This window comes from Cyanistes caeruleus, chromosome 1, assembly GCF_971803275.1.
Source record: "Cyanistes caeruleus chromosome 1, bCyaCae1.hap1.1, whole genome shotgun sequence".
Lineage (NCBI taxonomy): Eukaryota > Metazoa > Chordata > Aves > Passeriformes > Paridae > Cyanistes > Cyanistes caeruleus.
Window position 1 is genome coordinate 152,298,262 of NC_141701.1, and position 24,990 is coordinate 152,323,251.

Consider the following 24,990-nt stretch of genomic DNA (forward strand, 5'->3'; position numbering starts at 1 on the left):
GGACCCGGCTGCGGGAACCGCTCCCCCCGCTGCCGGGGGGTGCCGGGACGTGTCCCCCAGTGTCCCCCCAGGGACAGCGGTGCCAGGATGTGCCCTCCGTGCCCCCTGCCCCAGGGATGCCGGTGCCGGGATGTGTCCCCCGGTGTCCCAGCGAGGTCGCTGGGGGCTGCCGGGGGGCGTCCCCCCGGTGCTGGGAGTGCCGAAATGTGTCCCCCCCAGAGGATACCCGTGCTGGGGCTGTGTCCCTCGGTGCTGGGGGGTGTCGGGCTGTGTCCCCCTCCGGGGATGCCGATGCCGGGGGTACCGGGGTGTGTCCTCCCCCATGCCGAGGGTCTCGGCGTGCGCCCCCCGGCGCTGCCCGCGGGGTGCCGGGGGGGTGCCGTGCCCGTGCCCGTGCCCGGAGCCGCCGCCGCGTCCGCGGTCCCGCCCCCGCCGCCCGGCCCGGCCCCCCGGCTCGGCGCGGCTCCGCTCGGCTCGGCGCGGCTCGCTCGGAGCGGGGCGGGCGGAGCCGCTGCCGGTGCCGGCCCCGTGGCGGAGCCGGGGTCCCTCCATGCCGCCATGGCCCCCCGCGCCCCCCGCGCCCCCCGCGCCCTGGCCCTGCTGCTGGCGATCGGCGCCCTCGGTGCGTACCGGGAGCGGGGACACTCGGGATGGGCACGGGGGGGGCGGATCCCGGGGCGGGGGGGGATCCCCGGGAGGGGAGCGGGGGGGGCTGCAGGCCGGGGGGGGCTGCGGGCCGGGGGGGATCCCCTTACCGGGGCTGGGTCCCCCCTTACCGGGGCTGGGTCCCCCCTTACCGGGGCTGGGTCCCCCCTTACCGGGGCTGGGTCCCCCCTTACCGGGGCTGGGTCCCCTTACCGGGGCTGGGTCCCCCTTACCGGGGCTGGGTCCCCATTACCGGGGCTCGGTCCCCATTACCGGGGCTGGGTCCCGTTGCCGGGGGCTGCAGCCCCGGGGAAAGGTGGATCCCCCGGGCGGGGGGTGATGGCATTGATCCTGTTGCCGGGGGCTGGATCCCCTTTTTTACGGGGGGGCATCTGCAGGAGCCGGGGAAGGGCTGGCTCTCCTTGCAGGGCGGGCGGGATCCCCTTGCCGGGGCCGGAGCCCTTGCGTGGGGCTGGATCCCCCTGGAGGAAGGGAAGGGCTGGATCCCCCTGGAGGAAGGGCTGGATCCCCTGGAGGAAGGGCTGGATCCCCTGGAGGAAGGGCTGGATCCCCCTGGAGGAAGGGCTGGATCCCCTGGAGGAAGGGCTGGATCCCCTGGAGGAAGGGAAGGGCTGGATCCCCCTGGAGGAAGGGCTGGATCCCTTGCGGCAGGGGCTGGATCCCCGCGTGTGTACGGGGAGCATCTGCAGGAGCCAGGGCAGGGCTGGAGCCCCTTGCAGGAGGGACCGGATTCCCTTGCAGGGGCTGGATCCTCCTGGGATTACGGGGTGCGCTTGCGGGAAGCGGAGGGGGTTGGATTCCGTGGCAGGGGCAGTTGGATCCCCTTGGAAAGGGGCTGGATCCCCTTGCAGGGGCTGGATCCCCTTGGAAAGGGGCTGGATCCCCTTGCAGGGGCGGGATCCGGTTCTGGGTCCGGCTGCTCCAAGCGGAGGAGGGCCGGAGCCGCTCGCAGGGGGCCGGATCCCGGTGTGGGGAGGGCCGGATCCCGGTGTGTGTCTGGATGGGGATGCGGGAGGCACAGAGGGCTGATCCCCTCGGAAGGGGCTGGATTCCATTGCGGAGGGGGCTGATCCCGCCGCAGGGGCTGGATCTGCTTGTGTGGAGTGGCTGAACCGCAGCGCTCACAGGGGGCTGGATCCCCTCGCAGAACGAGACGGATCCATGGGGTGGGGAGCGGGGCTGGATCCCATTCCAGGGGCTGGATCCCGTTCCAGGGGCTGGATCCCATTCCAGGGGGCTGGATCCCATTGCAGGGGGCTGGATCCCATTCCAGGGGCTGGATCCCATTCCAGGAGGGGCTGGATCCCATTCCAGTGGCTGGATCCCATTCCAGTGGCTGGATCCCATTCCAGGGGCTGGATCCCATTCCAGGGGCTGGATCCCATTCCAGGGGGCTGGATCCCATTCCAGGGGGGGCTGGATCCCATTGCAGGGGGCTGGATCCCATTCCAGGGGCTGGATCCCATTCCAGGGGCTGGATCCCATTGCAGGAGCAGGATCCCATTGCAGGGGCTGGATCCCATTCCAGGGGCTGGATCCCATTCCAGGAGCAGGATCCCATTGCAGGGGCTGGATCCCATTCCAGGAGCAGGATCCCATTGCAGGGGGCTGGATCCCATTGCAGGGGGCTGGATCCCATTCCAGGGGCTGGATCCCATTGCAGGGGCTGGATCCCATTCCAGGGGGGGCTGGATCCCATTCCGGGGACTGGATCCCACTCCAGGGGCTGGATCCCATTGCAGGGGGCTGGATCCTGTTCCAGGGGCTGGATCCCGTTCCAGGGGGCTGGATCCCCTTCCAGGGGGCTGGATCCCGTTCCAGGGGGCTGGATCCCCTTCCAGGGAGCTGGATCCCATTGCAGGGGGCTGGATCCCATTCCAGGGGCTGGATCCTGTTCCAGGGGGCTGGATCCCATTCCAGGGGGCTGGATCCCATTCCAGGGGGGGCTGGATCCCATTCCAGGGGGGGCTGGATCCCATTCCAGGGGCTGGATCCCATTCCAGGGGCTGGATCCCATTCCAGGGGCTGGATCCCATTGCAGGGGGCTGGATCCCATTCCAGGGGCTGGATCCCATTCCAGGGGCTGGATCCCGGTGTGTGTGTGGAATCACAGGAGCCACAGAAGGGCTGGGTCTATTTGGGGGGGCCGGACCCCCTTACGGAGAGCTGATTTCTTTGGGGGAGGGCCGGCTCCCCTTGCAGCGGGGGCTGGGCCCGTTTTGGATAGGACGGGACCCCTTTGCAGGGGGATGGATCCCCTTGAAGGGCAGGGCCGGGGGCGGCTTGGGCTGGGGGGGGTCACAGAGTCGGGTGTGGGGGATTCTGTGGGGTTCACCCCATCAGTCCCCGGGAGAAGCATTCGGGGTGCAGCCCCCCCCCCTGCCCCCCCAGTTCCCTTTGGTGGTGCTGGCGGGGACCTGTTGGACCCCCCCAGGCTGCCAGCTCCTCCCAGGGGTGCGGGGGCACCTCTGACACCTCTTTCTCTCCTTGCCCCCCCTCAGCATCCGCCTGGCCCCCCCAAAACTCCAGCGTTGGCGAGGGCAGAGCCTGGGAGGGCTCGTTGGAGAGCAGCCCCCCGAAATGGGACCTGGCGAGCGGAGACCCCCCGGGGGGACCCAGCAACAGCACGAGCGCCGGGGGGGCCGCGGCAGGAGCGCAGCTGGAGCCCCCCGGGGGCGGCACGGCCACCACGGAGCCATCGGCCGTGCCCGAGGGGTGCCCGGGCTGCGCCGGGGAGGGCGAGGCCAGCGCCGCGCCCCCCCGAGCCGTGACCTGGCCCGGGGACGGGGGCACGGTGCCGGTGGCCCTCGGCAGCCCCGAGGAGCCGGGGAGCGGTGATCGGCCCACCCCGGCCTCCCCGCCCGTCCCGGGGGGCTTCGGGGGGCTGCCGGCCGCCCTGCCGAGCCCCCCCGGGCCCCGGCTCGCCACCGGCCCGGCCCAGTCCGAGCTGCTGCTGGCGGCCGGGGGCTCGGCCGCCCCGCGGAGCCCCGTGCTGGGCCGGCCCGGCCCCGCGGCCGCCGCCGGGGGGGACTCGGGGGGTCCCCCCGAGCTGTGGGCGGCCGCCTCCAGCCCGGCCCCGGCGCAGGGGGCCCGCGGCTGGACCGAGCTGACGTGGCTGCAGGAGCCCATCACCGCGGCCAGCGAGCCCCCGGCGGGGCGGACGCGCTCCGACATCATCGACGTCGATTACTACGAGCTGTTGGAGGGGGGCGAGGGCCCGGGGGGCTCTCCCGGGGGCGGCCGGGGGGCGGCCGGCCCGGCCCGCCGGGGGGACCCCGAGGGGGCGGCCACGCCCTGGGCCCTCCACGAGCTCTACGATGACTTCACGCCCTTCGACGACGCCGATTTCTACCCCACCACCTCCTTCTACGCCGACGGCGACGACGAGGACGAGCTGGAGGACGAGGAGGAAGAGGAGGAGGAGGAGGAAGACGGGGGGCTGGAGGACGAGAACGGCTCTCGGCCGCCCGCCTCGGCCGTGCCCGGCCCGCAGGAGCCCCGGCCCAGCGGGCACAGCCCCGCGGCCCCGCCGCCGCCGCCCGGGGTGCCCGGGGTGCCCGGTGTGTCCGGGGTGCCCGGGGTGCCCGGGGTGCCCGGGGTGCCCGGGGTGCCCGGGGTGCCCGGTGTGTCCGGGGTGCCCGGGGTGCCCGGGGTGCCCGGGGTGCCCGGGGGCAGCCCCACGGCCTGGCCGCGGCCCGGGGAGCGGGGCCCGGCCGAGAACGGCTCCGAGTGCCGGAGCGGCTACGTGCGGCACAACAGCTCCTGCCGCTCCCTCTGCGACCTCGTGCCCAGCTACTGCCACAACGGCGGCCAGTGCTACCTGGTGGAGAGCCACGGGGCCTTCTGCCGGTAAGGGCCGGGCCCCGGCGGGCTGCGGGTGTGGGGGCTCGACAGCGCTGGGGTCCCCATCCCCTGCACCCCATCCTGGGGTCACCATCCCCTGCTCCCCATCCCCTGCTCCCCATCCCCTGCATCCCATCCTGGGGTCACCATCCCCTGCTCCCCATCCCCTGCTCCCCATCCCCTGCATCCCGTCCTGGGGTCACCATCCCCTGCTCCCCATCCTGGGGTCACCATCCCCTGCTCCCCATCCCCTGTACCCTATCCCCTGTACCCCATCCTGGGGTCCCCATCCCCTGCTCCCCATCCTGGGGTCCCCATCCCCTGTACCCCATCCCCTGTACCACATCCCCTGCTCCCCATCTCCTGCTCCCCATCCCCTGCTCCCCATCCTGGGGTCCCCATCCCCTGCTCCCCATCCCCTGCATCCCGTCCTGGGGTCACCATCCCCTGCTCCCCATCCCCTGTACCACATCCCCTGCTCCCCATCCCCTGCATCCCATCCTGGGGTCACCATCCCCTGCTCCCCATCCCCTGTACCCCATCCTGGGGTCCCCATCCCCTGCTCCCCATCCCCTGCATCCCGTCCTGGGGTCCCCATCCCCTGTACCCCATCCCCTGTACCACATCCCCTGCTCCCCATCCTGGGGTCACCATCCCCTGCTCCCCATCCCCTGCTCCCCATCCCCTGCATCCCATCCTGGGGTCCCCATCCCCTGCTCCCCATCCTGGGGTCACCATCCCCTGCTCCCCATCCCCTGTACCCCATCCCAGGCTCTCCATTTCCAGTCCTTCCATCCCCTGTATCCCCACTCCCAGTCTCTCCATATTCCATGCATCCCTTCCCTGGGCTCTCCATCCCCCCTGTACCCCATCCCTGGGCTCTGCACCACCCATGCACCCCATTCCCAGGGTTTCCATCTCCCTGCATCCCATGGCTGCCATCTCCATCACCCCATTCCCAGTGTTTCCATCTCCCTGCATCCCATGGCTGCCGTCTCCATCACCCCATTCCCAGTGTTTCCATCTCCCTGCATCCCATGGCTGCCATCTCCATCACCCCATTCCCAGTGTTTCCATCTCCCTGCATCCCATGGCTGCTGTCTCCATCACCCCATTCCCAGTGTTTCCATCTCCCTGCATCCCATGGCTGCCATCTCCATCACCCCATTCCCAGGGTTTCCATGTCCCTGCATCCCATGGCTGCCATCCCCATCACCCCATTCCTAGCCTGTCCAACCCCATTCCTCATTCCTTGGCTCTCCATTCCCTCCAGCCCAGCCTCGGGCTCTCCATGCTCCTGGCCTGGCATTGTCTCTCCATCCATTGTGTGCCCCACTCCCCATCCCCGTGCACCCCATCCTTGGCCTCTCCATCCTCCGTGACCCTCATTCCCCGCTCTCCATCCTCTCTACTCCATCCCTGGGCTGACACCCCGTTCCCAGCCTTTCCATCCGAGCCTTTCCGTGCCCTGGCCCCCATTCCCGGGCTGGCCGTGCCCTCCAGCCCCGCGGGGCCGGGATGCGGGGGGGCTTTTCCCTTTTCCCTGCCCCCCGAGCGGCGGCTGCCCGGGAATTAGGTCAGGGCAGCGCAGCCGAGGCTAATCGGCCCCGGCGGATTGAGCCCGGGAGGCGATGCCGGCTGTGCCCTGCTGCCACCGGGATGTGCCCTGCGCCTGGCACCGAGCCCTCCGCTCCCCCGGTGTCCCCATGCCATCGGTGTCACCCCCCTCAAACACCCGCAGTCCCCCCAGGCGTGAACACCGCGTCCCCCGAGGGTGCTCCGAGGGGCTGGGGACGCGTTTTGGGGCTGGGGACGCGTTTTGGGGCTGGGGGGACGCGTTTTGGGGCTGGGGGGACAGGTTTTGGGGCTGGGGGACAGGTTTTGGGGCTGGGGACGCGTTTTGGGGCTGGGGACACGTTTTGGGGCTGGGGACACGTTTTGGGGCTGGGGACAGGTTTTGGGGCTGGGGACAGGTTTTGGGGCTGGGGACACGTTTTGGGGCTGGGGACAGGTTTTGGGGCTGGGGACACGTTTTGGGGCTGGGGACACGTTTTGAGGCTGGAGGGACAGGTTTTGAGGCCTTGGGGACACGTTTTGAGGCCTTGGGGACAGGTTTTGAGGCCAGGGGACACATTTTGAGGCCTTGGGGACACGTTTTGAGGCCTTGGGGACACGTTTTGAGGCCGGGGGACAGGTTTTGAGGCCTTGGGGACAGGTTTTGAGGCCTTGGGGACACGTTTTGAGGCCTTGGGGACATGTTTTGAGGCCTTGGGGACACGTTTTGAGGCCAGAGAGACATGTTTTGAGGCCTTGGGGACACGTTTTGAGGCCTTGGGGACACGTTTTGGGGCCGGGGGGACACGTTTTGGGGCCTTGGGGACACGTTTTGAGGCCTTGGGGACACGTTTTGGGACCGGGGGATCCCTCTGAGCACCTGTCCCGACAGGTGCAACACCCAGGACTACACGTGGCACAAGGGGACGCGCTGCGAGTCCATCGTCACGGATTTCCAGGTGATGTGCGTGGCCGTGGGCTCGGCCGCGCTCGTGGTGCTGCTGCTCTTCATGCTCACCGTGTTCTTCGCCAAGAAGCTCTACCTGCTCAAGACGGAGAACAGCAAACTGCGCAAGACCAAGTGAGTGACCGGGACAGCCGGGACCGCCCTGCCCCGGCCGCTGCCAGCCCGACCTGGCGGTGTCACCGGGACCCCCGGTGCCGCTGCTGGGAAAAGCTGCCGGGGGTGGGAGACGGGGATGTGGCTCCACGGTTAATCCCTTAATGCTGCTCCTGACTGGCAGCAGTTAATCTGCTCTGCTGGGAGCTGGGGACAGCGGCTGGGCCGGGGGACAGGGCTGGGGGGTGACAGGGAAGGGTTTGGGGTCAGCCCCCAGCTCCCGGAGCAGGGAGGAGGGAGCCTTCCCAGCCCGGTCCCTAATGAGATGTTAATTAGTGTTTGGAAATGCCAAGTGTAATTAGCGGGGAAGCTCCGTGCCAGCTCCCTGGTCTCCCTCTCCAGCCCTGCTCCAGGCTGCCCTTCCCAGAGCCCAGCTCCCCTCAAAACCCCAGAGCTGGGGGCAGAGAGCCCCCCAAAATGTCACACTGGGCTCGTTCAGCCCCGGCTCAACCCCTGGGGACGTTTTGTCCCCAAACCTCCCGAGCTGAGGCCAATTAAGCCCCTAGACCTCCATCCCTGGGTATATTAAGACTCGGAGGCATTATCTCCCCAGATCCTCGGGGTTGGGGGTATAAAACCCCAATCCCCCAGAGCAGGGAAGGTTTATCCCTCCAAAGCCCTTCGGTCTGGGGCTGTTTATCCCAGACCTCCCTCCCTGGGGACATTTCCCCCCCCCAGACCTCCAGTGCTGGGACCAGTTCACCCCCTCCCCAAAGCAGGGTCACCCCAAAACGTGGGCGGGGGCTGCGTGGGGGGGGGTCTTGCTCTCAGCCCTGCTCTCCTGACCCCGCAGATTCCGCACCCCGTCCGAGCTGCACAACGACAACTTCTCCCTCTCCACCATCGCCGAGGGCTCCCACCCAAACGTAAGGAGCTGTGTGGCACCATCCCCCCCGTCCCCCTCTCTGTCCCCTCCTTGTCCCTCTGTCCCCTCCGTGACCGCAGCGCTGCCCTCCTGTCCCCGCGGTCACACCTGTGTCCCCTCGCTGCAGTGAGCGGGCCTAGGGCAGGCGGAGGCTCAGTGTCCCCCGTGTCCCTTCCCCGTCCCCTCGTGGCTGTGTGGCTCCGGGGGGAGCAGCCCCCTTCCCTCGGGCTCCGTGTGCGGGTGCCGGGGCTGCGGTGGCCGTGCCGGGATTTTCGGGGGGGGGCGGCGGCCGGTGCTCCCTGGCTGCGGCCGGGCAGGAGCGGCGGTGACACCGGGGGTGACACCGGGGGTGACACCGGGGGTGACACCGGGGGTGACACCGGGGTGACACGCTCCGGGATGCTGCCGCGCTTGGGGTGCATCCCCCGGGCTGCCCTTCCGACCCCCTGTCTTTGGCCTGGGAGCAGAGAGAAGCGAGGGGCTTTGCGGAGCCGCAGGAGGAGCGTGGGTCCCTTTAGCCTCTCCCCACCCGTGGCCGCTGCTTTCCGCCTTCCGAGCGCCTTGAGCAGCCGGAGCCGCCCGGGCAGGAGGCTCCGGGGCTCGGGATGAGCTCGGTGCCGCTCCCCGGGCTCTGCCCCTCGTCCCCTCCGCATGGGGAGGGTCGGGCACGCGGTGCCTGGGACGCAGCGCTCCGAGGATGAGGAGGGGTCAGCAGGGTCAAACCCCCCTGGAAAGGGTTTTTTGGGGGATCCCGCAGCGGTGGAACCCATGGCAGCAGCTCCGGACCGGCCGGGCGTCACCGCCCGGGAGAATCCCGGAGAATCCTGTCCCCGTGTGACTCCGGCCCTCGGCTGTCCCCGTCCCGCTCTCCGTGCGGCACCGGGAGCACTGGGGGCACCGGGAGCAGCGGGGGCAGCGGGGGCACCGAGGGCAGCGGGGGCAGTGAGGGCACCGGGAGCACCGGGAGCAGCGGGAGCAGCGGGAGCAGCGGGGGCACCGGGAGCACCGGGAGCACCGGGAGCACCGGGGGCACCGGGAGCACCGGGAGCACCGGGAGCAGCGGGGGCACCGGGAGCACCGGGAGCAGCGGGGGCACCGGGAGCAGCGGGGGCACCGGGGGCAGCGGGGGCACTGGGAGCACCGGGAGCACCGGGGGCACCGGGAGCAGCGGGAGCAGCGGGGGCACCGGGAGCACCGGGAGCAGCGGGGGCACCGGGAGCACCGGGAGCAGCGGGAGCAGCGGGGGCACCGGGAGCAGCGGGGGCAGCGGGGGCACCGGGAGCAGCGGGAGCAGCGGGGGCACCGGGAGCACCGGGAGCAGCGGGGGCACCGGGAGCAGCGGGGGCACCGGGGGCACCGGGAGCACCGGGGGCACCGGGAGCAGCGGGAGCAGCGGGAGCAGCGGGAGCAGCGGGAGCAGCGGGGGCACCGGGAGCACCGGGGGCACCGGGGGCAGCGGGAGCAGCGGGGGCACCGGGAGCAGCGGGGGCACCGGGAGCAGCGGGGGCACCGGGGGCACCGGGGGCACTGGGAGCACCGGGAGCACCGGGAGCACCGGGGGCACCGGGGGCACCGGGAACACCGGGACGGAGCCGGGACGATGCTCCAGGGGGGGAAGGTCGGGTGAGGCGTGCCCGGCTCTGCCAGCGGCGCGGGGGCACCGGTGTACGCTGAGGAACCGCAATAAACCCGACCCCTCTGGCCTCCTGCCCACCGGGGCTGCCTGATTGCCGCGGGGAGCGGGAGACGCGCCCGAGGGGACACAAACGGGGCGGGATGGCCGGGGGGCTGTGCCTGAGGCTGGCACGGCTCGGGAGGATGGCACGGGTTAGAGGCTGGCACGGCTCGGGAGGATGGCACGGCTCGGGAGGATGGCACGGCTCGGGAGGATGGCACGGGTTCTAACCTGGCTGGCACTGCTTGGGAGGATGGCATGGCTGGCACAGCTCGGGAGGCTGGCACGGCTCGGGAGGATGGCACGGGTTACAGGATGGCACTGTTCGGGAGCCTGGCACGGCTGGCATGGCTTGGGGGGATGGCACGGGTTAGAGGCTGGCACAGTTTGGGAGGATGGCACGGCTTGGGTGACTGGCACGGGTTACAGGATGGCATGGGTTACAGGCTGGCACGGCTGGCACGGCTCAGGTGACTGGCACGGGTTTCAGGATGGCACGGGTTACAGGCTGGCACGGGTTACAGGATGGCACGGCTGGCACGGCTCAGGTGACTGACACGGGTTGCAGGTTGGCACGCGTTACAGATTGGCACGGCTGGCACGGGTTACAGGCTGGCACGGGTTACAGAATGGCATGGCTGGCACGGGTCACATGTTGGCACGGGTTACAGGCTGGCACGGCTGGCACGGCTCGGGTGACTGGCACGGGTTACAGGTTGGCACGGGTTACAGGCTGGCACGGGTCACATGTTGGCACGCGTTACAGATTGGCACGGGTTACAGGTTGGCACGGGTTACAGGTTGGCACGGGTTACAGGCTGGCATGGCTGGCACGGGTTACAGAATGGCATGGGTTACAGGCTGGCACGATTCAGGAGGCTGGCACGGCTGGCACGGCTCGGGAGGCTGGCACGGGTTACAGGCTGACACAGGTTACAGGATGGCACTGGTTACAGGCTGGCATGGGTTACAGGTTGGCACGGGTTACAGGTTGGCACGGCTGGCACGGGTTACAGGTTGGCACGGTTGGCATGGCTGGCACGGCTGGCACAGCTGGCACAGGTTACAGACTGGCACGGTTGGCACGGCTGGCACGGGTTACAGGCTGGCACGGGTCACAGGTTGGCACGGCTGGCACGGGTTACAGGTTGGCACGGTTGGCACGGCTGGCACGTTTTACAGGCTGACACAGGTTACAGGATGGCACGGGTTACAGGCTGGCACGGCTGGCACGGGTTACAGGCTGGCACGGGTCACAGGTTGGCACGGCTGGCACGGGTTACAGGTTGGCACGGCTGGCACAGCTGGCACGGATTACAGGTTGGCACGGGTTACAGGTTGGCACGGTTGGCACGGCTGGCACGGGTTACAGGTTGGCACGGTTGGCATGGCTGGCACAGCTGGCACGGGTTACAGGTTGGCACGGGTTACAGGTTGGCACGGTTGGCACGGCTGGCACGGGTTACAGGTTGGCACGGTTGGCACGGCTGGCACAGCTGGCACGGGTTACAGGTTGCCACGGGTTACAGTTTGGCACGGCTGGCACGGCTGGCACGGTTGGCACGGCCGGCACGGTTCAGGAGGCGGCCCTTCGGGAGCCGCAGCACCCCGAGGTGGGGAGGCTGTGCTGGGGGACAGCGTCATCTCCATGGGGTCAGACCCCGTCCAGCACCGCCACCCCCGTGCCACCATCCGCCCTGGGCTGGACATTTGTCCCCTCCGGTGGCCCTTGCGAGGGCTCGGTGCCACACCCGTGCCTCTGGGTCTCTGTCGCACAACCCCCGGTGTCTCCCGCAGGACGATCCCGGCGCTCCCCACAAACTGCAGGACTCGCTGAAATCCTGCCTGAAGGACGAGGAGCCCTTCAGCATCCACAACTCCACATCGCCCAAGCACGACGGGGGCAAAGGGGAGCAGCAGGAGCCGGGGGAGCTCAACTGCCTCCAGAACAACCTGACGTGAGCTCCGGGGGCACCGGGAGCCCCCCGCCCCACAGCCGCCCCCTCCCTCGCCGGCCCCCTCCCCGCTCCTTGGCATGCTTTGGTGTGTTTTGTACAGAGGAAAAGGAAAATTCCAGTCCTAATTCGGCCCTGTCGTGGGGGTGTTTGGTTCGTGCTCCGTGTTTCTCGCTTGGGTTCGTTCCGCGCTGTGATTTCTAAACCTTTGCCGTTCCGTAACTGACTTTTTTTGTACTTTTGCCCCACTTTTTTTGAAATACAGGTAAAAACAACAAAAAAGGAGGAAAAAAAAAAATAATAAGATCTTGAAATAAATAAACTTTTTTTTTTTTTTTTTTTAAAGTTAAGCCTCTTGCCGGTGCCTGCGGTCTCCTGATGCCGACATTCATGTCTCCCTGCGGGGATTCAGTCCCTGCTCCCACAGGGTCCCACCTGAGCGTCACCTGGGGGTGGTGGGTGCTCCCTTGTCACCCTCTCCAGGCACCTGCCTGCCAGGCCAGGGGTGCAGCGCACCCTGGGCACGCTGGGGAGCGGATGGGACACCCGGGGATGGCTGGTGGAGGTGCCTGGGCTGCTCCAGGGTTTGCTCCATCCCCGCCCCTGTCCCCACCATGTGTCCTCCTGAGCAGCGAGGTGACATCTCACAGCCACCCCTGCTCCAACAGTCTCCTGCGGGGGAGCTGCCCAGGGTGGGATTTGGGGTGAAACGCCCCAGGGCTGTCACCCCCAGCCCCCAGTTTCCCTCTGAGTGGAGGAGAAGCGGTGCCACTGTGGCAGAGGCTTTGGCAAGGCCAGGCTGGCACTGATGCCATCCCCCAGGACTGAGCATGGGACAGGGATCTCCCCCAGGGACCCCCGGGACTGAGCACAGGACAGGGATCTCCCCCCAGGGACCCCCGGGATTGAGCACAGGACAGGGATCTCCCCCAGGGACCCCCGGGATTGAGCACAGGGCAGGGATCTCCCCCCAGGGACCCCCAGGATTGAGCACAGGACAGGGATCTCCCCCCAGGGACCCCCAGGACTGAGCACGGGGCAGGGATCCCCCCCAGGGACCCCCAGGACTGAGCACAGGACAGGGATCTCCCCCAGGGACCCCCAGGACTGAGCACAGGACAGGGATCTCCCCCAGGGACCCCCAGCACTCCCCTCCCCTCGGCCGCGGCTCCGTCTCGCTTCCAGCAGGAAGGGATTTCTTCTGGAGATGGATTCATCCACCAGCCGACGCTCCGGGTTCCTTGGGAGAGGGGACCGAGGCCGTTAATCAGCACTCGGGAGTGAGGGTGCTGCAGGCCGGGGATGCAGCCGCAGCTCTCCCGGGAGCCGAGGCCGCGTGGATCGAGTGTTCCCGTGAGCCGCTGAGTAATTCCTTCGTTCTCGGGGAGATTAAAAAGCGAGGAGTGGTGGTGAGGGCCAGGCAGAGCGGCACCCGCGGGGTTTGGTTTTCTCCATCCCCTTCCAGCACGGAGCTCCAGGACAGGTAACACGGGATAAAGCAGCGGGAAGGTGGGCACGGCAGTAACGGGGGTGGGATGGGGGCAGAGGGACGTGCTGGTGGAGCCTGGCGGGGCAGAGAGGAGATGCTGATGGAAAGGGAGATGTGCTGGCACGGGCACAGGCTGGACACGAGCTCCCGTGGGATGGGGAGGGAGGGAAAGGGAGCTGGAGTGGGACGAGCATCGCTGTGACCGGAGAGGATCCGCGCTCGTGTGTGAGGAGCAGGAATGGCTGTGGAAGGACGGGGTGTTAGAGGGGATTGGGAATTTGGGAATCCCAGAATGATGCAGCAGGGCAGAGGACGGAAGGGACGGAAGGGACGGAAGGGACGGAAGGGATGGAAGGGATGCAGGGATGGAAGGGATGGAAGGGATGGAAGGGACGAAGGGATGGAAGGGATGGAAGGGATGGAAGGGATGGAAGTGATGCAGGGATGGAAGGGATGCAGGGATGGAAGGGATGGAAGGGATGGAAGGGATGGAAGGGATGGAAGGGACGGAAGGGATGCAGGGATGGAAGGGATGCAGGGATGGAAGGGACGGAAGGGATGGAAGGGATGCAGGGATGGAAGGGATGCAGGGATGGAAGGGATGGAAGGGATGGAAGGGATGCAGGGATGGAAGGGATGGAAGGGATGGAAGGGATGCAGGGATGGAAGGGATGCAGGGATGGAAGGGATGCAGGGATGGAAGGGACGGAAGGGACGGAAGGGATGGAAGGGACGGAAGGGACGGAAGGGATGGAAGGGATGGAAGGGATGGAAGTGATGCAGGGATGGAAGGGATGGAAGGGATGCAGGGATGGAAGGGATGCAGGGATGGAAGGGATGCAGGGATGGAAGGGATGGAAGGGATGGAAGGGACACAGGGATGGAAGGGATGCAGGGATGGAAGGGATGGAAGGGATGGAAGCGATGGAAGCGATGGAAGGGATGCAGGGTGGGGTGGGGCAGCCAAGGACTGGGTCCAGCCAGGGCTGAGTGGTGGGATCTGGAAACCGTCTGCTCCTCACCGGGACCCTCCCTCACGGTGCCTGTGGGTCTGTCCAGACAGACATTGCCCGGGACAGACAGAGAGACATCAGCCATGGTGGCACCGTGGGGTGAGGCTGGCACCTCGTGCACAGTGACACCAGGGAGATGAGGGTGACACGGCACAGCCGCTCCATCCCAGCACAGCCCATCCCCTGGGCAGTGTCACTGTGCAGGTGAGGCTGGCACAGCCCATTGTGCAGTGTCACTGTGCAGGTGAGGCTGGCACAGCCCATTGTGCAGTGTCACCGTGCAGGTGAGGCTGGCACAGCCCATTGTGCAGTGTCACCGTGCAGGTGAGGCTGGCACAGCCCATTGTGCAGTGTCACTGCAGGTGAGGCTGGCACAGCCCATTGTGCAGTGTCACTGTGCAGGTGAGGCTGGCACAGCCCATCCCCTGGGCAGTGTCACTGTGCAGGTGAGGCTGGCACAGCCCATCCCCTGGGCAGTGTCACTGTGCAGGTGAGGCTGGCACAGCCCATCCCCTGTGCAGTGTCACTGCAGGTGAGGCTGGCACAGCCCATTGTGCAGTGTCACTGTGCAGGTGAGGCTGGCACAGCCCATCCCCTGGGCAGTGTCACTGTGCAGGTGAGGCTGGCACAGCCCATTGTGCAGTGTCACCGTGCAGGTGAGGCTGGCACAGCCCATCGTGCAGTGTCACCGTGCAGGTGAGGCTGGCACAGCCCATTGTGCAGTGTCACCGTGCAGGTGAGGCTGGCACAGCCCATTGTGCAGTGTCACCGTGCAGGTGAGGCTGGCACAGCCCATTGTGCAGTGTCACCGTGCAGGTGAGGCTGGCACAGCCCATTGTGCAGTGTCACCGTGCAGGTGAGGCTGGCACAGCCCATTGTGCAGTGTCACTGTGCAGGTGAGGCTGGCACAGCCCATTGTGCAGTGTCACTGTGCAGGTGAGGCTGGCACAGCCCATTGTGCAGTGTCACTGTGCAGGTGAGGCTGGCACAGCCCATTGTGCAGTGTCACTGTGCAGGTGAGGCTGGCACAGCCCATTGTGCAGTGTCACTGTGCAGGTGAGGCTGGCACAGCCCATTGTGCAGTGTTACTGTGCAGGTGAGGCTGGCACAGCCCATCCCCTGGGCAGTGTCACTGTGCAGGTGAGGCTGGCACAGCCCATCCCCTGTGCAGTGTCACTGTGCAGGTGAGGCTGGCACAGCCCATTGTGCAGTGTCACTGTGCAGGTGAGGCTGGCACAGCCCATTGTGCAGTGTCACTGTGCAGGTGAGGCTGGCACAGCCCATTGTGCAGTGTCACTGTGCAGGTGAGGCTGGCACAGCCCATCCCCTGGGCAGTGTCACTGTGCAGGTGAGGCTGGCACAGCCCATTGTGCAGTGTCACTGTGCAGGTGAGGCTGGCACAGCCCATCCCCTGGGCAGTGTCACTGTGCAGGTGAGGCTGGCACAGCCCATCCCCTGTGCAGTGTCACCGTGCAGGTGAGGCTGGCACAGCCCATCCCCTGTGCAGTGTCACTGCAGGTGAGGCTGGCACAGCCCATTGTGCAGTGTCACTGTGCAGGTGAGGCTGGCACAGCCCATTGTGCAGTGTCACTGTGCAGGTGAGGCTGGCACAGCCCATTGTGCAGTGTCACTGTGCAGGTGAGGCTGGCACAGCCCATCCCCTGGGCAGTGTCACCATGGAGCTGAAGGTGACATGGCACAGCCCCTCAGCCCTGGCACAGCCCCTCATCCTGGACGTGCCATGGCTCCACCTTGCAGTGCTCACCTTGCAGTGCTCACCTTGCAGTGCTCACCTTGCAGTGCTCACCTTGCAGTGGTGCCCACATTCCCCCCCCACCCATTTTTATCCCTTCCAAGCAGCCCAGCATGGCTGGGATGGGCAGTGTGGGACCGTCCCCTCTCCACAGCGGCTCCTGGGTGCAGGCCCTGTCTCAGGGCTGTGGGGGATGAGTCCTGGGCCACAGAGGAGCCCTGGATTCGGGAGCCACCCTCGGCTGCAGCCGCTCAGCCCCAAGGGCTGTAGGGACTCACTGGGATCCAGGCCAGAACTGGCTCACAAGGATTTAAGCAGGTTTTGGGGTGCTCCTGCTCAGGCACAGGGTGGGAGGCTGGGGGATGTGTCCCCCTGCCCTGGGGTGTTGCTGTGACCCCATCACTCCCCCGGCTGTCCCCACTCTTCATTCCCCACTCACCTTCCCGGCGCGCTCCTGTTCCCCACGGGAAGGCCCAGCTCCGCTCCCGCTGCCATCAGCCCCTCCGGCTCTGGGGTCCCTCCGCTCCCCCAGGGGGATCCCATCCCCTGGGCCCCCCCAGAGGAGGGAGGAGCGTGGTTTGCAGGGATGGACGGGGTTATCCGAGGGCTCCATCAGCGCGGCTCGGACGCGGGACAGGCGAGGAGCCGGCGCCGCGCTCCGAGCCCATTTCACGGGCCCTGAGGAGGAATTTGCCTCCCAGCCAGCAAAGCAACACACGGGCTTTATTCCCAGGCCTAATCAGTGGGATGCAGAGAGGCCAGAGAGCTATTAAATTTCAATGCTTGGTTGGTTTGCTGCGAGGGGAGGTGGCCCATTGTGGCCAGCGAGGGCTGGCACGGGATGCGGGAAGGGAACTGGCATCGGCAGTGGGCCTGTCCTCCTCTCTCTGCCACCCTCTTTTCTCTCACAGACACACAACAGGATTAGAGCCACGACCCTGAGACAAGGAGCTTTTCTTCCCTTGACAAGCTCCGGCTGCCTGAAACAAAATATCCGGAGTCGGGATTCATTGGGTGAGTCCTGATTCACCAAACGAGGCCAAATTCACCAGCCCAGGGTCCCCATGCACCGAGCAAGAGCCCACCTTCATCAGCCAGGGGCCCACCTTCATCAGCCAGGAGCCCACCTTCATCAGCCAGGAGCCCACATTCATCAGCCAGGAGCCCAAATTCATCAGCCAGGAGCCCAAATTCATCAGCCAGGAGCCCACATTCATCAGCCAGGAGCCCAAATTCATCAGCCAGGAGCCCACATTCATCAGCCAGGAGCCCACATTCATGCTCTGAGTCCACATTCATCAGCCAGGAACCCACCTTCATCAGCCAGGAGCCCACATTCATCAGCCAGGAGCCCACATTCATCAGCCAGGAGCCCACCTTCATCAGCCAGGAGCCCACCTTCATCAGCCAGGAGCCCACATTCATCAGCCAGGGGCCCACCTTCATCAGCCAGGGGCCCATGTTCATCAGCCAGGAGCCCAAATTCATCAGCCTGGAGCCCACATTGATCAGCCAGGAGCCCACCTTCATCAGCCAGGAGCCCACCTTCATCAGCCAGGGGCCCACATTCATCAGCCAGGGGCCCACCTTCATCAGCCAGGAGCCCACATTCATCAGCCAGGAGCCCACATTCATGGTCTGAGTCCACATTCATGCTCTGAGTCCACATTCATCAGCCAGGAACCCAAATTCATCAGCCAGGAGCCCACATTCATCAGCCAGGGGCCCACATTCATCAGCCAGGAGCCCACCTTCATCAGCCAGGAGCCCAAATTCATCAGCCAGGAGCCCACATTCATGCTCTGAGCCCACATTCATGCTCTGAGTCCACATTCATCAGCCAGGAGCCCAAATTCATCAGCCAGGAGCCCAAATTCATCAGCCAGGGGCCCACATTCATCAGCCAGGGGCCCACATTCATCAGCCAGGGGCCCACATTCATCAGCCAGGGGCCCACATTCATCAGCCAGGGGCCCACATTCATCAGCCAGGAGCCCAAATTCATCAGCCAGGGGCCCACATTCATCAGCCAGGAGCCCATGTTCATCAGCCAGGAGCCCACCTTCATCAGCCAGGAGCCCACCTTCATCAGCCAGGAGCCCAAATTCATCAGCCAGGAGCCCATGTTCATCAGCCAGGAGCCCATGTTCATCAGCCAGGAGCCCACATTCATCAGCCAGGGGCCCACATTCATGCTCTGAGCCCACATTCATGCTCTGAGCCCACATTCATGCTCTGAGCCCACATTCATGGTCTGAGTCCACATTCATCAGCCAGGAGCCCACATTCATCAGCCAGGAGCCCAAATTCATCAGCCAGGGGCCCACATTCATCAGCCAGGGGCCCACATTCATGCTCTGAGCCCACATTCATGCTCTGAGCCCACATTCATGCTCTGAGCCCACATTCATGCTCTGAGCCCACATTCAGCAGCTGAGGGTCCTGATCCGTGGCTGGGTCCTGATTCCACGTTTAGAAGTCCCAACTCTCCAAGCAAACCTTGATTCACCGGCCCGGTGTCGCGATCCAGCGGCCGAGCGCTGCTCAGGAGCAGGAAGGGCTGGAGAAGGAGGTGGAGGCAGCTCAGGGGTTCCTGTCAGCCCCCACACACCCCAAACTCTGCTCAAAACCTTCGCTGCTGCTCCTTTGGGATTCCAGGTTGGTTTGTCCCTCCCTGAGTGCCAGGAGCTGGCAGTGCCATGTCTGTCCCTTGTCCCCTTCTGGACACCTCTGGGGACACTTCCTTGCCTGAGGGCTGGCCCCACAGCCTTTCCCTCGGAGGAATATTTGGAGGATGAGGCAGGCTGTGTCCCTTCCCTTGCTTGGTGCTTCTGTCCCATCCACGGCACAGCCTGGCTCCGTTCATCCACGGCTCCATCCTGGATGGATCCCACCCCTGCTGTCCCACCTCCAGCTCCCAGGGCAAGGAGGCTCAGCCTTGAGGAACCATTCCCAAACCCTGGACCATCCCTGGGAGCATCCCTGGGAGGGCTGTGTGGTGAGTGCTGGATGCTTCAGTGCGGTTTGGGAGGGGACGTGTCCTGCAGGTCACTGTGGGAGCACCTCTGGTGACATCCCGGTGTTCCCACCAGCGCTGGGCTCTCTCCTGGCCGGGAGGAGCCCCAAACTGGTATTTGTGGAGCCAGCAGGATCCCAGTGGTTAGTGCTGGGAAATACCAATTACCCCATTGCCTGGAACAGGGAGCGATTCCAGAATTAAACTGACTCGGCGTTGGGTTGAAAGGGAGGAAAAAAAGCAAAATCCTCTTGACTTGGTGGACTGGAAAATGCCCAGTGTGGGAACAAGGAGCTGGGACGGCTCCTCCTCGTCACTGCCACCACTGGGCAAACTGGGGGCACTGGGACAGGGACAGAGGCAGCAGCAGAGACTGGTTTGGAACAGAAAAGCGGGAGGAAAGCTGGCCAAGGCTGAGCGTGGAGCAGCCAAGCTCACACCCCTCATGCAGGGATGTGGGAGAAAAGGGAAAAATAAAGACGAGGGACGCCGAGAGGTTTGGAGAAGCCAGAAGCAGGATCTGGTGGGAGGAAGGTTTAAAAGTGAAAGGAGTTAAGGAAACTGGCGTGACTTCAAAGGAACGCTGCAAGCAGCACACTCAGGAGCCATCCCAATAGGAAACGTAGCAGGAACCAGGCTGGCTGCATCACAAGCTCCTCACTGACCTCAGGCACAGAAAAAAGGTTTATGGGAAGTGGGAACTAGGACAAATTACTAAGGACAGTTAGGAGGGGAGCACAAGCATGTGGGGAGACATCAGAAAGGCCAAATTGAGATGGATATGGGGAGGAATCATTAAGGAGAAGAAGAAAAGGCTCCATCAGCAGGAGGAGAATGAGCAAGGGAGCATTGGTCTGGACCCAGGGAAGGAGGCTGGGAATTCAACAGGATCACTGGCTTGTTTTTAAACCTTTTAAAACCCCCAGCCTTCAGAGGGGCCAAGGGCCAGCAGATGCCCACCACAATAATGAGGTGCTGTGCTGCCACCGAGAGAGAGAGCGGTGACAGCAGAAATGGGAACATTAAACAGCACACCCAGACTGCTCCCAACTCTCAGAACCTCATCCTGGGCTGCTCAGAAAAACAGTGAAAAGCACCTGAGAGACATTTGTAAAAACCAGTGAAAAGCACCTGAGAGATGTTTGTAAAAACCTGAGAGATGTTTGGTAAAAATCAGTGACAAGCACCTGAGAGATGTTTGTAAAAACCAGTGAAAGGCACCTGAGAGATGTTTGGTAGAACCAGTGAAAAACACCTGAGAGATGTTTGGTAAAAACCAGAGAGATGTTTGGTAAAAAACAGTGAAAAGCACCTAAAGATGTTTGGTAAAAACCTGAGAGATGTTTGGTAAAAAACAGAGAGATGTTTGGTAAAAATCAGTGAAAAGCACCTCAGAGATGTTTGGTAGAACCAGTGAAAAGCACCTGAGAAATGTTTGGTAAAAACCTGAGAGATGTTTGGTAAAAAACAGTGAAAAGCACCTGAGAGACGTTTGTAAAAACCTGAGAGATGTTTGGTAAAAAACAGTGAAAAGCACCTAAAGATGTGTGGTAAAAATCAGTGAAAAGCACCTGAGAGATGTTTGGTACAAACCTGAGAGATGTTTGGTAAAAACCAGTGAAAAGCACCTGGGAGATGTTTGGTAAAAACCAGAGAGATGTTTGGTAAAAAACAGTGAAAAGCACCTCAGAGATGTTTGTAAAAACCTGAGAGATGTTTGGTAAAAACCAGTGAAAAGCACCTGAGAGATGTTTGGTAAAAATCAGTGACAAGCACCTGAGAGATGTTTGTAAAAACCAGTGAAAAGCACCTCAGAGACGTTTGTAAAAACCAGTGAAAGGCACCTGGGAGATGTTTGGTAGAACCAGTGAAAAACACCTGGGAGATGTTTGGTAAAAACCTGAGAAATGTTTGGTAATAATCAGTGAAAAGCACCTGAGAGATGTTTGGTAAAAACCTGAGAGATGTTTGGTAGAACCAGTGAAAAGCACCTGAGAAATGTTTGTAAAAACCAGTGAAAAGCACCTCAGAGATGTTTGTAAAAACCTGAGAGATGTTTGGTAGAAATCAGTGAAAAACACCTGGGAGATGTTTGGTAGAACCAGTGAAAAACACCTGGGAGATGTTTGGTAAAAACCTGAGAAATGTTTGGTAAAAATCAGTGAAAAGCACCTGAGAGATGTTTGGTAAAAACCAGAGAGATGTTTGGTAAAAATCAGTGACAAGCACCTGAGAGATGTTTGTAAAAACCAGTGAAAAGCACCTCAGAGACGTTTGTAAAAACCAGTGAAAGGCACCTGGGAGATGTTTGGTAGAACCAGTGAAAAACACCTGAGAAATGTTTGGTAAAAATCAGTGAAAAGCACCTGGGAGATGTTTGGTAGAACCAGTGAAAAACACCTGAGAAATGTTTGGTAAAAAACAGTGAAAAGCACCTGAGAGATGTTTGGTTGAAACCTGAGAGATGTTTGGTAGAACCAGTGAAAAGCACCTGGGAGATGTTTGGTAAAAACCTGAGAAATGTTTGGTAATAATCAGTGAAAAGCACCTGGGAGATGTTTGGTAAAAACCTGGGAGATGTTTGGTAGCACAAGGTCTGGCTGAGCATTTACAGGAGCTGGTTCAGTTTGGGGCACGCCATACAAGGAAAGATGGAAGCCCCAGGAGAAGAAGCAAGAAGAGAGATCCAGGAAGGAGCAGTGGGAAGAACTGGAGACCCAGGGAGACACAAGAACTGCAGGAGCAGCCAGGAAAGGTTGGGCTCTGCTCCCAGGGAACAGGGACAGGACAAGGGAGAACAGCCTCAGCTTGGTTCAGGGTGGATATTGGGAAAATCCCACCACGGAAGGGCTGCCCAGCCCTGGTACAGCTGCTCAGAGAAGGATCCCTGGAAGTGCCCAAGGACAGCTTGGATGGGGCTTGGAGCACCCTGGGATAATGGAAGGTGTCCCTGGAATGGGATGAACTTTAAGGTCCCTTCCCACCCAACCCGCTCCAGAGCTCAGCGATTCAATCTGCGAATGCAACGTGCGTGAAAGGAACCTGGAGCCATCCTGCAGGAGCACCCAGGAGTCTCCATCACCTTCTGCTGGGAGCCACAAAAATGCGGCGTGAAAACGCAGCTCTGGTGTGAGAGCTGAGAATCTCACACGGAGGCAAGAGACGGCAGATGGGACAATCTGCGGGGCTGAGGAGCACGGAGGAGCAGTGAGACAACACTGGCTGCCACGGCAGACAAGACCACTCAAACTCACCGGGGTTCTGTGGGAAAAGAGGAGATTTCAGGAAGGATTTGGGAGGAAATGCAGAGATTTTCTTGGGTAGCTTCCAAACTGCAGCTGTGTGTGGTGATCCAGGGCTGGGATCCAGGCTGGGGGAGAAGGGGATCTCTGGATGCTGAATGCTGCACCTGGGATGGGTGGGAAGAGGAGAGGGAAGGGAAAAAGGAGCTGTGGAGGAGCTCTGTGAGCAAGAGCTGGGAGGGGGAGATGGGAGGGCTGCAAAGCCTGGCCAGAGGGGAGAGGGGAAAAGCAGGATGGGGCAAAATGAGGAGAAAGGGAGTGAGGAGAGTGAGGGGTGAGGATCTGGCAGAGGGCAGTGGCTTTAGGGAGCCCAACACCGGGATCTGGGAGGGATCTGGGAGAGGGGACAGTGCTTTCCCTGCTGGCTTTGATCCCCCTTGGCTCTCAGCCATCGTCAGGACCTCACTGGTTCCTTGCCAAGACAACTCACTGCCAGGTTCCTGCTGGATTCAGCACCTTCCCCAGGGATTCCCCAGCCTGGAGATCCCTCACGGGGATCCAGTGGCATTTTGCTTTGAAACGACGAAATTAATTTTAAAGGTGAGCTGAAAACGGAATCCAATCCGGTTTGTTTTCCTCCCTGCTTTAGGAAGGCAGCGAGTTGTTCTCCACAGCCACGAGCAGTGACGGATAAAGGCAGCCAGGGATGCCTGGGTGACACGGGGATATGGAGGGGGATAAAGGGGGGGCTGGCAAGAAACGCTGGCCGAGCCTTGCTGGGAACAGGTTGGACAAACATCTGCCAGGGAAGGTTGAAGCTGAGCGGATTTTGCTGGCGGCAGGTGTTGCTTCATCTGAGCGACCTCTCCAGCTCCCTCCGGCCTCATGCTCGGTGATCCCGCTTTCCTTCCATCAGAAATGTCAGCCCAGCTCTTCCCTCCCTCTGCCAGAGCAGCTTTAGCAGCTCAGTCCTCATTTAGCAGCTCAGTCCTCGTCATCTTTTCCAACGTTTTCACCAGAGATACATTTGTTTATACGGATATAAGCAAGCAAAGGTTAAGATTTGAAATGGGGGAAAATAAACATCAATTTTCTCTATTTTTCTTGTGTTTTCCAGTTGTATCAGTCTCCCATGAAATCTTCCAGCACAAGGAATACCCCGAGGTGAGAATAACTCTGTCCTGAAGATCAGGCAAAGAGTAGAAGGATGAGGTAGAGGAGGGAGACAGGAGCAGATGCTGTTCTGTGGTTTCGGAGTCTTTTAAAGGCAGCTCAGGTGTCCTGGCCATTTCACCACGCCCTCAGGATCTAAACCCACATTTATTTTCCTTGTCCCATCCTTTGTGCTTTGTCTGCAGCCCAACCCAAACCATTCCACGATCTGCAGCCTCGGAACCGCAGACCAGAATGTTTGGAAATACCTGGAGGATTTGGCTGGGAGGATTTTCCCAACCCTGCCAAGCTAAAGAAGAGGGGAAGGTGCCAAAGAGGCTGCATTTCCCTGGGTTTTCCTAGAGAAAAGGGCTGTGGGAAGGGAGGAGGGCTGGAGACAGCGGGAACATCCCTGCCTGTCCCACGGGCAGGGACCTCTCGCCTCAGCAATTCTTTTCAAACTCTGGCTCTTGCATTTCTTCAGAGAAATTCAGCACCTGGTTGATCCATTGTTCCTTCCAGCTGCTCTTTGCTGTCAGGGCGGGCATTGAGGAGGTGGAATTTATCCCAGAACGTGTCCCATTCTTTTCTTCCCTGGCCATTGACTCGGCCAACATCTGCTCCCGTTAACCCTCACTGGCCCCACAGCTCTGGGGATCCTTTATGACTCCAGAGCTCTTGGCATTGTGTCAGCAACAGCCGAGGTGTCCCGAGAGGAGAAAATCCTCCTTCTGCTGGGCTGGAATGGGATTTGTGCTCTAAAACCCACCCTGGATAGCTCAGCAATCAGCAAGGAGGTAAATCAAAGTGTTTTCTCCCTAAAAATCATTTCCCATACACTCACATGATGAAACCTGGTGGGTTCAGCTCCCCTTCCCTGCCAGGCTCTTGGGAATCACCCCAAACACTGCAAGATGAATTGCTTTTATTTGTTCTGCTGCGTTGTTTTCCTACTTTGGGGCACAAATTGATTTTCAGCCGCTGCTCTGCCATAGGGGCTTCATTGGAAGCAGCGTGGATACCTATGGATCCCATATGGCTCCTCTGGGAAACAGCTCCATGATAAAGACTGGAAATAGGCACGGAGCAGATGGGAGGGAAGGGGCACCGCTTTTAACAGCAAAATCCTCACTGCCTTCGCACGGTAACAAGTGCTGGGATGTGGGAAGGAATATATTAGGAAGGACAAGAGGTGTTTGGAGATGCAGCTGCACTTTGCATGCGCTCCTGGTCCCCTTCCCACCACGGGGAGAGAAAGAGAGGCTTTTCCCTTTCATTTACACGGATTTGGGGCTCTGGGGCTCCCAAAGGAGCCGGGAGGGAAGCGCCACAGGGAGGGAACGGTGACACTGCGGACAGAAGGTGTCAGAACAGCAGCTCTGCTGACACACAGGTGGGAACACCCCCAAAGCTCCTCCAGGAGCCCCCCGGGCTTGGGGGGACCCCTGCCCACAGTGGGCTATGCAGCCAAGCCCTGCAGAGGGGCCAGGACGGAGCCAGGACGGAGCCAGGACGGAGCCAGGACGGAGCCAGGATGGAGCCAGGATGGAGCCAGGATGGAGCCAGGACGGAGCCAGGATTTATCCAGGACGGAGCCAGGACGGAGCCAGGATTGAGCCAGGATTTACCCAGGACGGAGCCCAGATG

The 24,990-nt window shown here is 62.6% G+C and overlaps 1 protein-coding gene across 3 annotated transcripts; it reads left to right on the top strand.

The window, feature by feature from the left end:
• Window positions 1–512: 512 nt before the first annotated feature.
• CSPG5 (chondroitin sulfate proteoglycan 5) lies at window positions 513–23,289 on the top strand. 3 transcript variants are annotated; one of them, XM_086854138.1, is made up of 8 exons: window positions 513–622; window positions 3,168–4,515; window positions 6,956–7,144; window positions 7,977–8,049; window positions 11,521–13,161; window positions 16,845–16,947; window positions 18,410–18,931; window positions 22,841–23,289. In XM_086854138.1, exons 1-5 carry the CDS (start codon window positions 559–561, stop codon window positions 11,683–11,685), a joined length of 1,839 nt encoding a protein of 612 aa, XP_086710264.1. In that variant the 5' UTR covers window positions 513–558; the 3' UTR covers window positions 11,686–13,161; window positions 16,845–16,947; window positions 18,410–18,931; window positions 22,841–23,289. The 3 variants fall into 3 exon arrangements, with proteins under 3 accessions (XP_086710264.1, XP_086710352.1, XP_086710429.1); XM_086854226.1 differs by lacking the exon at window positions 22,841–23,289 and adding an exon at window positions 21,948–22,462; XM_086854303.1 differs by lacking the exons at window positions 11,521–13,161; window positions 16,845–16,947; window positions 18,410–18,931; window positions 22,841–23,289 and adding an exon at window positions 8,516–8,987.
• The last annotated feature ends 1,701 nt before the right edge of the window (window positions 23,290–24,990 follow it).

Excerpts from the sequence above, each read along its gene's own strand:
- CSPG5 (XM_086854138.1), top strand. The coding sequence starts at position 559 with ATGGCCCCCCGCGCCCCCCGCGCCCCCCGCGCCCTGGCCCTGCTGCTG. Across the intron at positions 623-3,167 it reads GCTGGCGATCGGCGCCCTCG|CATCCGCCTGGCCCCCCCAA; the intron begins GTGCGTACCGGG and ends GCCCCCCCTCAG. Across the intron at positions 8,050-11,520 it reads CCGAGGGCTCCCACCCAAAC|GACGATCCCGGCGCTCCCCA; the intron begins GTAAGGAGCTGT and ends TGTCTCCCGCAG.